Source organism: Gavia stellata, chromosome 13 (assembly GCF_030936135.1).
Source record: "Gavia stellata isolate bGavSte3 chromosome 13, bGavSte3.hap2, whole genome shotgun sequence".
Lineage (NCBI taxonomy): Eukaryota > Metazoa > Chordata > Aves > Gaviiformes > Gaviidae > Gavia > Gavia stellata.
The window spans coordinates 21522713-21535768 of record NC_082606.1 but is presented as its reverse complement, the minus strand read 5'-3'; the positions used below and the strand labels follow the sequence as shown (position 1 = coordinate 21535768).

The 13056-nt window shown below is 50.2% G+C and overlaps 1 protein-coding gene across 1 annotated transcript in view; it reads left to right on the top strand.

The window, feature by feature from the left end:
* The window catches only part of IGDCC3 (immunoglobulin superfamily DCC subclass member 3), a 106141-nt gene that overhangs the window by 83452 nt on the left and 9633 nt on the right, over positions 1 to 13056 (top strand). The window contains exon 7 of the mRNA XM_059824138.1: positions 2778 to 2943. Coding sequence (XP_059680121.1) covers positions 2778 to 2943 — 166 coding nt within the window. The remainder of the gene's footprint in view (positions 1 to 2777; positions 2944 to 13056) is intronic.

Sequence of the window (13056 nt, the reverse complement as noted above, 5' to 3'; positions counted from 1 at the left end):
AAAAAGAGGAGGGTGAGACCTGAACGGGACAGAGCAATGCCTGGAGAAAGCCAGGAGGAGCGGGAACAGCAGAAGCACATCCCATGTCTTGCAGCAAGGGATGCCACCGAGCAGGGACAGCCCGGCACAGCGGAGATGGGAGCCGTTCAAAGGAGCGGCCGCCTGCTCCCCGGAGAGTTTAAGCAAGTTAAACAGGGGGCCGGGGTTTTGATCTGGTTGTGTTTAGCGAGACAGCGAAGAGGAGGGACAGTGGAGGGGAGCAGGGACCCGAGGAACCCGAGGGGCTGCGGTCCTGAATAGCATCGCTGGCGCCAAGCCAGCGGCCACAGCTGCACGTTCGTTACCCCCGAGTCACACGCGACACCGCTCCAATTACTCCCTCTTGACACGGGCTAATAAGGGAGGATAAGGAGAGCCGGCAGTTCCAGAAGGGTTACACTGGGTGCTTCTTTCCATATTTAAACTTTGTTTCTGCTGGAACAAACGACGGTTTTGAGATTTGGTGACGCGGGGGGGAGGCAGAGGCAAAGAGCCAAGCGGCGGGATCTTTAATGAAGCTGCAGCGAGGAGCTGGAAGATGGCTCTGCCCTTCCTTGGCATCGTGGGTTTGCACCTGCGAGTATTGCGGGTGCAACTCGTGAGCCTGGCTGAAAGCAGAGATGTGCACAGCCACTTGCAAAATAATTGCTCCTGCAAAACCGCGCCAGCACAAAGCGGGGGGCGGGAGGTTAAGGAAGTCTTGAAAATCAAGTCTAATGCTCTCACTGTTCACCACAAAGGGACCATTCACTGCAGGGATGAGGGGGTTTTCCCCATTTATCCATGCTTCCAACTTTTACTGAACCCATCCTGAATTTTATTTTAATTTCTAAGTCTAGAGGGGGAAAAATGTAGGAGGGAAAAAGAAGGACAAGGGATCGATTGGCACCTGGGGAAGTTTAGCAGGAGGTTCTGGAGATATGTGTCCATTAGGTTGCTGAGATCAGGTTCGTTAGTAGACCCGAGCGCCAGCAGAAGTGGCCTGACAATAAACTGTGCCGGCGGACACCTCTTACCACTGACGTAAGTCAGACCTGCCATGCTCCGCTTCCCTTTGATTATTAAAAATGAAAGAGGGGCTCCTTGGAGGTAGACGGGCTCTTCAATGAGTTTCTGTGTCTTTCTACTTGCAGGACTTATAACGTGCGTGACTTTGCTCTTACACACCCGCACCTTTCGCTGCGGTTTGGCCTTACTGCAGCAGTAGCGACGCTCTTCCGTTGCATGCACACAGCTGGGGAAGAGCTTTATCACCCCGTGCTGCTGCAGCAAACCCTGAGGGGGTTTTTTGGCCGCGAACCATAAGGCTCTGCTCTTGCATAGCTGCTCCCGCCTGCAGCCTGGCCACCCCTCAACACATTTTGCTGGACCAGTTTGCTCCTTTCTCCCATCCCAGCATCTCTGCTGGTGGCAGAGCCCACCAACCCCATGCTTGGAAAATGCCAGCGAATAGCACTGAACATGTCTCCCTGGATAATCTTCCTTTTGTCGGAAGAATTTAACGCCAGCCATCTATTATGTGACGCTGGTCAGTAAATTCGTTATGTGCCTCTCGTCTGTTTGTATTCATTGCGGCTGCTGCTGGTTCCACCTGATTTTAGGTTTCAGCAGCAACGTGGAGTATATTTATCACTTTGCCCTTTGAAGCGTAACTGCTTGAATAAACTCACCTATTTGGCAGTGTCTTTCAGGCCCTGCTTTCTGTAGGTTGATACACTAGTTTATTCTGATAAATGATTTTAAATCTATTTTGAGCTGCTGGAAAGGGGGAAATCACTTTCCATTTAAAAATGTTATTGTTAAAGGGGAAAACATTTGGTTACAAGGCGAGCAGCGGTTACAGGGATGGTGGAGTCTTTTGCCAGGCTTGGCAGGACCCCAGGGGTCCCAGGCTGCAGATCCGGGGTAAAAAAGGCTCCCCAATCTATTGCTACCAGGAGAGCCTGCAGCAAATCTGCTGTTAACTGGGGAAGGAACAACCTGCCAGATTGCTGCATGCACATCCATACATTTCTTTCCATTTGCAAGCAGTTTGCTAATGCCGTATGGGTCCTTTGGGTGAAGCCACAAGACATTGCTCTATCTCTGCCGTTGATGAAACGGCAGATCTTCCCAACCGCAAATGCTATAATTGCTGCATGTAGTTGCAGCTTTCCTTCCTCACCGCACTTCGTACTGTCAATAGGTGCTGATTTTTGAAAGCCTCCAAAGCAGAGGGCTCGTTTCTGCCAGGGTCATGGCCCTGCGTGGTGCCGTGCACTATGAAGGTTACGCACACTTTCCATTTTATGTGTGTGCAAACGACCGGAGACTGCTGATCTTCCAGCCTGCTCCCCTAACAGGCAGGATGCATTTTTGAATAACCTTTGTCAGATATGGATTATTTTGCAGCATTGGGGTTGCTTTCAGTTGGAGACTGGGGAGAGGTGAGTGGGCTTAGACCTTGATGCTGGTTGCCTGAACCCTGCGGCTCACCTCGGCTCTCCACACAGCCCTGAGGTGACCTTCAGGTGCCTTCTGTAAAGCCGTGACTACCAGGATGGGCAACCAGATTGCAGCATTGCATTGATTACAGAGAACCCTTCCAAACCATAGTTATCTGCTATGCTGTGGGTTGGCCAAGTGTCCCCCAAGCAGACGAAGCTTATTGAAGCCCAAGCTACGAGGTTACTCTTTGTACCAGGATAAAGTGGGATCATGGTGACTTTTCTCACCCTCCTTCTCCTTCCTCCTTGCAGCCCCCGCAGAGTTTGTGCAGCATCCCCAGTCCATTTCCAGGCCCGTGGGGACTACTGCCATCTTCACGTGCGTGGCCCAAGGGGAACCCCCACCACAGATCACTTGGCTGAGGAACGGGCAGATCCTGGAGACCAGTGACCACATTAAGCTGAAGAATAACAACAGGTAAGTCCTCGCGCGCTGGCCGCTGGCCCTGCAGCGCGGGGTGGAGGGCAGTGCGAGGTGCACAGCTGGGTTGTGCCATTCCCCAGTGTCAGTCGGCACATGTGGAGGCCTGACATTGCCTACCTGATGGTCCAGAAGTAGCTGTCCCTGCAGGTGTCATTCTCGCGCAAAGAGCAAGCTGGCTCACACAGGCTTCAGCCTTCGCGCAGGCAGCGGATTTGAGGCAGATGGGTGCAGTAGTTCGTTTTGGACCAGCTGGTGAAGGCTGGCAGAGAGCAGTGGGGTCCGCAGCACATCCTGGGGAGCCGTGCAAGCCCTGCTTTCGCCGTAGCCCCGTTGTGCTGGGCAATGGCTAACGTGCTTGAGGCTGAGACAGGCGTGAGTGATCCAGAGTGACTGCAGCCCTGCTGCTTGAGCGCCTTGAAAAGGGACACGGTTTAGTGGTGGACTCAGCAGTGTTAGGTTTACAGTTGGACTTGATGCTCTTACAGGTCTTTTCCAACCTAAATGGTTCTATGATTCTATGAAAAGGGAGTGCCTCAGAGCCGGCTCAGCTTCAGCAGGCGAGGTGGGTTGCTGTCACGCATCCCTTGGACTAATGCAATGTTCCCTGACCCTGCTTTTGGGAGAGGCTGAATTAAAAACCCTTATTTTGAACTATCTGGACTCCAGTGGAAAGGGGAGCGGGAGAGGTTTAGGCTTGTTTTCTGCATTAGCAAAGAGCTGATGTGAAGGTGGTAATCACAGAATCACTAAGGTTGGAAAAGACCTGTAAGATCATCAAGTCCAACCATCAACTAACAACGACATTCAGAAGCAGATCTGTGGATTCACCTTGGGCTATGATATACTAAACCACTGCTCCAGTCCTACTGGCTGCACTTTGTGGGCTTACATTTCAGTGCTTCGTTCTTTATTGTATCAGGACCTCAGTGTTAGACTTTGACTGATGATGCAGGAACCCAGCAAAAGTTTCTCTTTAGTCCTGATCATCATCTGGGTATGTCTAGAAGGACCAAATGTTGTCCCTGGAGTTGGCAGGGACCGCACTCACTCCGCAGTGGAGGAACCGTGCTTTAACCCCTGAACATTGACCTGCCTGGGTGTGCAAATGCAAATACATTTGAAATAATATTTGCGTGGAAGCTGACTTTCACTAAACTTCAGCCTTTTATCTCACCGGGGAAGAGTGTTTTCTCTGAGTACTAAATAATTGCATTTTCCTGTCAGGGGATGGGGATGTTTGTACTGAGGAAATGATATGGTGAGATGCACTTAGTGTGAAAATTACAAGTTGACAACATAGTTTCTATGGAAATAGCATGGAACAATATACTGAAAAATAATAGTACCTATGTTGTAAACCTAAATTATTGGTAGAGATTTGTACTCTATGGTGTCATATAGCTGCTATCTGTATTAACAAACGCATCTCATGAATGCAACTACCCAACCTCGCTGGAGGGTCCAGACCTTCGGTTTGGACTGTTGGGAAGTGCTGTGCGGGCACCATGGCTTGCTCCTCAAGAGAGAACAGCGATTTTGTTTTTCTAAGTTTCTCTACAATATGGCTTTTTGTTTTGAGGTTTGAGGCTTTTTTAAAGCTTTGTTATGTGAAGGAGGGAAGGATGTGAGTTGCGAGGAGGATAAGGTGTGAGTTGTAATAAAATCTCAATCAGTGGAGGTTTTCTCCGAACTGGAGGTTTTTAGAGCTTCAGGGAGCTTTGTGTGTGCACAGACAGATGCCACTCAACCCAGGCTTGTGGTCTTCTAGTTCGTTGCATGGATTTCTGAGGCATGTCTGCCCTTACGATATGAACAGAGCAGAAACAGGAGAAGGGAAATTAGTTCATCCCCTTTTATTGACCAGGAAGCGAAGTCAGAAGGGACCGACGACTTTACAAGCGGTCATTAAATCCATGACAAGACTCACGCTGAATCCAGCTCTGCGTCTCCCCCAGATGTCTTGCCTGTGAAATCATTCCTCTTCACAGTCTGAGGAAGGTAAAAGTAGGGTCTTTGCTCCTGGTCGTGTCTCCTGGCCAGGGCCCTGTGCCTGGGGCTGCGCTACACGTGCGTGTGAACTGCAACTTGGTGAACATCGCCGTAATCATTTTCTTATGGCAATCATTTAATGCAATTTAGCGTCAGTCTTTTCCACTGCGAGCTAAATGATCAGATTACCTTGCATCTGGCAGAGGCTGGGGGAGCTCAGCCAGTTACCAGGGCTCAGCTGACACGTGGCATCTTCTCAAGCTATAGTAACGCGATTGTAAAACTGAGCCCTAAGGCCACCGTACTTGACCGTGTTGAACTTTTGGCTTCTTTCGCACTAGTCTTGGTCTACTCTGACCCCCAGCTTCAGGCAAGTGGCCATTCCTGGGAGTTTCCAAAGCTGTCAGTCTGAAAAATGCCCGTGCTGGTACAGCAAGGCTGGCTGCTCCATGAATTGGAGGAAACAGATCAACGGCCGGGTTTTTTTCTGAGCTTTTTCAAGTTGTCCTTTGTTTCATTCTTATGGGCATGACTAAGTGCTGTAACCCACTTAGTTCCGGGCAGAATCAGTTTGTGATTATGCCTCGGATTTATCAGTCTATTGCACTTGGAAAATATTTGTCTGTGTAAAGATGGATCTCGAATCTACTAGTAATGAAGCTACTAAACTGCACTATGAGCTTTTTAATTAGATTACATGGTTTCCTAGAAAATTCATTTGGATTAAAACTCCGCTTAATATAGCAATAAAGGTTTGAATGCCTCCAAAGGGATTTTTAGAAAAAAACAGAGTAAATCATCCCAAATCATATCATGTGCTAATTGATTGCAAAATACATCGTTATGAGCAACTTCGTCCTTGTAAACGAACACAGCTAGAAGTGAGGTCCAGACCTGCAGAACACGGTGCATTCAAGATGCAAGTACAGCCTCCGCTTGAGGCATCGTTCCTGCGGGCAATAGCATGTCTGCACAAACCCACAGCTGATGGGAAGGTCTGTCCATCGAACTGTTGCTTCCCAAAGTTGTGAAGTGCCCTTTGGCATCCAGGTCACCCCACGCTATCTCTTGTATGCAGTAACTGCAAACCCAAGGAGAGCAAACCCTCAAGGTCAGGGGACTTCAGAAGCCCATCGGCGCTGAGGTGGGACAGCAGCTTCAGGACTGGATTCACTGCAGGTTGGATGTGGCTGCTGGTACGACATCAGATGAGCACTTGCCAAGCAACTTGCAGCCTTTCAGCACAGTAAAATAAGCCTCACAGGCTGCATCCAATAAATACCTCTTCCCTTGTGGTCCCTCAGATGTGAATTCACATCACCTGATGTGTTGACGGTTTCTGGGCACATTAGCATTAAAGATCAGCCTTCTGCTGTGCCCTCTCCAGAGGTGGTTGTTATGTTTTGAAAATGCCAGCTGTGTGGGAACAAAATATCCAATCGATGATTAGCAAAAATCAAAAGCAGTTCTGGGATAGCGGATAATTGTTAATGAAAAATGCATGAAGGCTCAGGCGTAGGGAATTGTGGGGTTTTCCATTAAAAGCTGTGAATAAAAATCACTGAAGGAGCCGATGATGGGGCTGCCTTGCCATGCGGTCCCTGGGTTGGGGATGGAGGCGATAGCTGTCGGGGCAATGCTGTGCTGGACCATGCTCTTGGAAGGAGAAGCTGATGGAGCCTTTTTGACTTTGGTGGAGCCATCCCCGTGTCCAGCAGCTGCAGGGTCTGTCACTCGGTTGATCGGAGGTGTCCTTTTTCCCGTATTGTTCCTGGGGTGTTTTGGATTGATCATGATCCAAATGCCTGAGAGGTGTAATGGGCATTTCTAGCAAAATTCCCACCCGGCATCGCCAGCCCATCAACTATTGCTGCAGGAGGAAGGGACGGTTGCTGGCTGAGTTAATTGTGGGCTTCTGGAAAATAACGTATTCTAGGTTATTACTTCAAAATTTACAAGGAAGCATGAAATAGTACCTGAATTACTGCTCTGAAAGGTTTATTGCTGTTCTTCCTTTGACCCAATCCGGTTCAGGGGGGTAATTTTCAGCCTAGAAGTATATCACACTATGGGGTTTATATTGCTGTAATAGCAAGGAACAAAGGCCAACATCTTCAGAGAAGGCAGGCTCTAAATATTGATTTTCCAAGAAGATTTTATTTACAAAATGGTAATTAAGGGACTTCATTTGTTCCACCGGAAGAAGGCTTCATTAGAACCTCGGCTCAGGTGGCGTTTGCTCTTCTTGGTGACCTTTGCTTATGAACTGTCTCCTTTTTAAATTCTTCCTCACTGGTTTGCACTTGTTTTAGTGCTCTGAGAATGGCTCACTTCAAGGGCTGCGAGTACTCAAGGTTCATCAGAGAAACTATTCCTCCATAAACAAACTTCGGGACAACTTTGCTTCTCTTGCACTTCTTGTGTGCTTAATCCTAGCACAAATGTTTGGGACAGGACAACCGTTTCGTAACAAACCCAGGGAAACTACAGCCTGTCATTCACGAAGTGGCTTTTTTCTACAAAACCCACGTTAGCTGGGTGCAGAGAGATGCAGATGGGTTTGTACATCCCTTCATGGCGTGCACACACCCCACAAACCCTTGAATTTGTAGGGATTTGGACACCTTAAGGGAGGACAGGCAAGCCTGCAGGTTATTTATGCAATGAGTTTGAAGACCGTTGGTGACTATGGGAAGGGTACCGTATAGCAAAGCATATTTCAGTTCCTAGAAGCATGACAAATAAGTACATGGAGGACTGGGATGTGAACCAGCTGCTCCTGATTTAAGAATAATTTATGGGTTGGACTTTGTTTGGAAGACACGTGGAAATGGCCTTTGCAAGGAGGGTGTCTGCGCGAGCGCCCAAAGCCCTGCTAAGCAGCGGGCAACAGCATGATCCAGCCTTCCCTGCACCGAGCAGGGATCCTGAGCTGGGATCATGCAGCTGTATCCCATGAAAGGGATCTGCAGTAGCCCCAGAGCACCCGGCAGCAATGGGCGTCAGTCTCTCCTTCTCACGTGGCTGTGATTATTTTGCTACCACGTTGCCCGTGTAATTTTTCTCTGTGTGCTGCTCCACTGAGCTGCTCTTGAAGCGCATCACCGATTCAGGGTTTTAACTGTTTCTTCAAACTTGCATACAGCAAAATACATCTGCAGAGAATGGTCCTTATACCGGAGCCTTCAAGGCAGGACTGAGCCCATCGTGGGGCAGCCCAAACTCAGCCTTCCCTGGGTTAGGCTGGGTCTTTTTCCTCTCAAACACCTGAGCCCCTTGCTGGGAAAAAGGCTTGGGGGACTTCCCATTTAGCAGCAGATAGATCTCCCAGCTGTCTGCATTAGCAGTCCTACCAACATAGGCATCTACCCTCCCTTCCAGTAGCTTTTCCTGAGATGTTTTGTGCTTCCCTGTGGTCCTGCAGATGTAAAGATACTTCTGCTCCCTCTCTGGGTCAGGATTCAGTTAAATCTGTGATCTATGACTTGTGAAAACAGATTGAGTGGCAGCCAGTGTATTCACCAGATAGATAACCAGCAAGTCTTGTAATAAGGAGCAGCTGGCTCCGGCTGTTGTCTCCTGCACTTCCCGGCTCTGCAGGGACGGGAGGACACAACTCCACCACCGTCAGTGCAGTTGGACCCTCTTGCCTTGGCCATGGATGTGAGGGAACAGACCCCGTGGGAAACTGGAGCCACTCACTTGCTGAAGGTCTTCTGCGTGGAGCTCTGTGCCGTGCTGGGAGGTGCTCCAAGGCAGGGCTGAGCTGCAGCACCAGCTGGATGTGTCCTTCCCTCCTGGGAAGGCTCAGACCACCTCTGATGCAGACCCGAGCTAAACCCAGGGACCCAGAGCCTCCAAAGCTATAGACTTCGGTGTCCGGTTGGATTGTGGAGCTGAGCCAGCCTCTGCTTGTCCTGAGCATGGTGCCTGAGCAGCAGCAAGTTCCCCGAAGGGCTCAGCGTGTGTGCTTGGTGTCATATCAAGACAGTGCAAACCCAGGGGTCATGAAGCCAGCAAAGAAGGGTCAGCGTTTCAGGATGAAATGGTGCCATTGCTGTGCCTCCTGTAGCAAACGTGATGCCATTTACAACTTCCCATTTGCAGAACACACACCGTACAGCTGGACACAGTCCTGCCGGACTCTGTCCTCTCCCCGGGGAGTGAGAAGGAGCACCATCTCTAACCAGCTTTGCAGGCTGAGAGTCTGCCAGCCCTTTCATCCAGCACCAGTGGGGACGGCGGGCTGGTTCCCCACAGCACTGTGCACCCCGCTGGGACCAGCAGCATCCCTCCAGAAACTGCGCTCGGGTGAGTCTGTATCCGCAGAATCAGGCTGGGATCCTGGCCAGCGGGCTGCGGTACCTGCTAAAGGTCATTCAGTTTGTATGGAAAGGGTTCCTTCTCCTGCATAACACAACCCCATTTCACCTAGGAAGCCCCGCGTGATGTTTAATTTCTGGAGGTGGAAGAACATGTTTATAGAGGGCTGGGGATGATCTGCAGTGTCCCTCTGGGCTGCTGAGTGTCACTCTTCAAGCTTTGCACCTTACTCTCAGCCTGTACAAGGCAACCTTCAAATACAGGGCATTTCTGCAAAGCTGCCAACAACCAGCGCTTGAGGGAAAAAACCTCCTTTCCCATGCGGCACCAGCCCGCAGCCCAGGAGCGGTTTATTCGGTGCAGCGGGGCACAAACGGAGGCAGAGCAGGGCACGGGGACGGGGCGTCTGAGTGCGGCGCTGGTGGGTTTCTGTAGCTGCCGGCACTTAAAATGCTCTCCCCGCTAGCCACAGCCTGCTCTCTGCATTAATGTCAGCACACTCCCTCTTTTGTGCGCCTGTGTGCGCGCGCATGATGATATCCTTCCAGATGGGCCCCTCTTCTTCTTTGTGCTGCTGAATCGATGAAGAGGCTTCCTTCAGTTCTCAGACTTTTTCAGAGGAGCCTTTGGAAAGCCGATCTCCGGTCACCGGCCCAGACCCCTGACCCGAGCCAGATCAGTCATCCTGATTGCCTATGAACTAGGAGACAGCTTGGGAATACCACGGCTTTCGAGCGGCGGAGGCCTCTCGTTTCAGCTCAGCCGGGTGTGAATCTGCAGCGGCTCCTCTCCCCACTTCCATCAATGCCTGTCAGGGCATTGTGCGGAGATGTGATGGAGCCCTCGGCTCGCCGAGCGGCTTTGGTGACCAGCAGAAAGCCTTCTGGCATCTCGCCTCGTCTGACGTGCTCGCGGTGCTGCCAGTCTGGCACTCGCGGGAAAGTTTTCCAACAGCAGATGTCCCAAAGTGACAGATTTTTTTCCTGTTGACGGGAAGAAATAAAAGGACACTGCATATTTCAGATGGTTGACGCACAGAGACGCTCTGCGCCTCCTCGCACAGCAACTACATATTTTCCTTTTGTTTGAGCTTCTGTAAAAAAAAAAGAAAAAGACAAAAAGCAGCAAAACCTGGGAAAGCTGCTGGACCGAGCACTGACCCTGCCGTGCCGCATCCTCCGCATCCCGGGAGGTGATGCAGTGAGCAAAGGCGGGAAGAATTTGTCGATAGTTTAAGATGGAAATGGATGCACAGCAGAGGTATCAGCTGGGATGGTGCTGGGGTTCATGTAACTCACTGCCAGCTCCTGCCCTCCTCGTTGCAGCCACCAGCGTGCTTCAGAGCTCACTCCGGGGCTTGCGGGGAGCTCGGCAGCCTCCTTTAGAGGTCTGCCTGTGGGTGTTAGAGAGAGAAAACCCTTATTCTCACAAAGCCGGTGTTTAGATGCTGGGCATTCTGCTCGCCAACTTCTCCATGTTCGGTTTCTGCTCCTTACCCAAGTTTATAGGCATAGCCAAAAATCCAGTCGTTTTATCGACGCCGTTGCCTGCGCATCGTTGCAGGTAACGTGGGCACTAGGTAACGGCTGGCCGAGGCTCTTATTGCACGGTACGTCCAAACACAGCCTTGTAAATCGCAATGGCAATGAACTTTTCAAAGCCTGAAGCAAGTTTCCAGCTACCTACCATGTCCACTTTGCGGCAATGTATTTTATCTATTTCTTCTGACTTGGCTGTGCATGACAGTGTTACCGGCCACCCTGGGACCTCTGCAGAAAGGCAGATGGGATGTCCAAGGCTCTGCCCAGCTCCGGGTCCCAGTGACCAAGTTTTGTCCTGCTTCAGGACCACTGACATCCAGCACATCATCCGTGTCACGCAAGAGGAGCTGTGCTTACCCCCCAGTCCTCCCAGGAGAGAGATGTTTTTGGCCCCAGCATCGTTCTGTTGCCATCAGGCTCCTTGCACTGCTTTCCAACCGGGCTTCCCTCTTCCCTTCTCCACATCTTTTCCTCTCTCTGTGTCGAGCAAATAAATACACTTGGAGGCAGCAGAGCCTAAATGCTTCTCGTTGTTCCTGGGCTGCTTTGTGCTTGGGAAGCTTAACGCTGCTCTCGACTTGTGTGCCAGCCCGGCCTGGCTGCTCCTGGGTGCCCAGATGCACAGCGGCCGCGTGGAAATAATCCCTGCATTGACGGGGCAGGAGGAAGCGCTGCTGCTCCTTCCACACATCTGCTTTGGGCAGAGCTGCAAGTACAGCTTTCGGACGGTGTAATCCTGCCTTCTGCCATCTGTCCTCGCAGGAATCAGCCCTTGTTGACACAGTTGAGCCACACATCGAGTCCTTCCTCCCTGCGCCCCCCTCCCAGCTCTGCCTTTCTCCTTCCATTTAATCAGATACGTTGAGCCCGTGGCTATGAGGGGAGCTTAGGGCTGATTCTCTAAAATCACCATATCAGCTGAAACCATCACATTTGATATTCCATCTACAATGTTTCCAAGGAAACAAAGGCACAGGACATAAATAGATGACTGTTAAACATTTGCTCACTCACCATGGCCCCGATAATTTGCAAGGCAGAAATATGAATGTTAAATCAACAGCAATAATAAATTTTAATATAGGAAGACCAATATTTTGCTGCAATTAGAAGAAGCGTTCGTTCTGACATACAGGCAGGCAGTGGCAGGTTATTTATCATTTCCACTTTCCAGGTACAATTTTTCATTTACATAAAGGGCAGCTTTGATTATGACTCCCAAAAAGCCGTGAAGTGCCCCTCGCATCAGCAGGGGTGCCTCGGATTTACACATGTGCAGTCAAGTCCCAAGTCCACCTGGAATTCACTGCAGGAGAAGAAGATAATTTAATTCTCCCTAGAAGCAAGCGGTGGATGTGAATTTGGTTAGGTTCGGGTCATTTCTTACAGAAAAATAGCAACGAAAAACCTCATGCAAGCTTTGGTGTAAGCCGACGAGATGATGCTGGAGCTCGGAGGCATCGTGGTCTCCCAAACATTCGTGCCAAGCCAGAAGCAAACCACAGTTCAAACGAACTGGGCAGGACTGGAGAGAGAGATGCGTAAATAGGGATTAATCCAGTGTGGTGCACGTATGGGTGATGCTCTAAAATGGAAGGGGATGCAGTGGTGATCGGTGTTTTACTCAGTGCTGTGGGGGTATATCCTATAGCCTATCTATAGGGCTAGTCAAGCCCCACAATTTGCGCTAACAAATACAATTTACAGCGCTGTCAAAGCTGTCACCAGGTTTAGGTGGTCCAGTCTGGGCCCCCGCTGGAACTTTAGTTCAGAAATCTTCCCCGAGATGCCCTGTTTGTGAGAACATCCGACCAGGACTAAGGGCATCGTAAGCATATTGTATCATAACCTGAGCTGCTGCCTCGAGGTGTTTTTTTAATAGAAACATCTCCAATGGCAAAGGCTGCCTTTCCACATCCAGCTCGGAGCTGGAGACAGTGGGGTGAGACTTTCCTGCCCCATGTCTTGGAAGGGAGACACACGGGGTATTTATTATCCTTGTGCCTGCGGGAGAGTCACAAATTGGATTGCATTATTCCGGGCTTGATTTCTGAGGAAGGGAGCAAGCCTTGGAGAGAGCAGAGCTTTCATTGACGGGTCCCTGTTTGCAAGCAAATGTTAGTAAGAAAAGCTGTTTTACACACTGAATGGCAAGAGAGAGCTAATGTGTTGCACATTTATTCCTGAGTCAATATTTGGTGGCGTTGTTTGAAAGGTCCTGGGCAGTGCAACCCTTGGGCTGGCCCTGAACTTG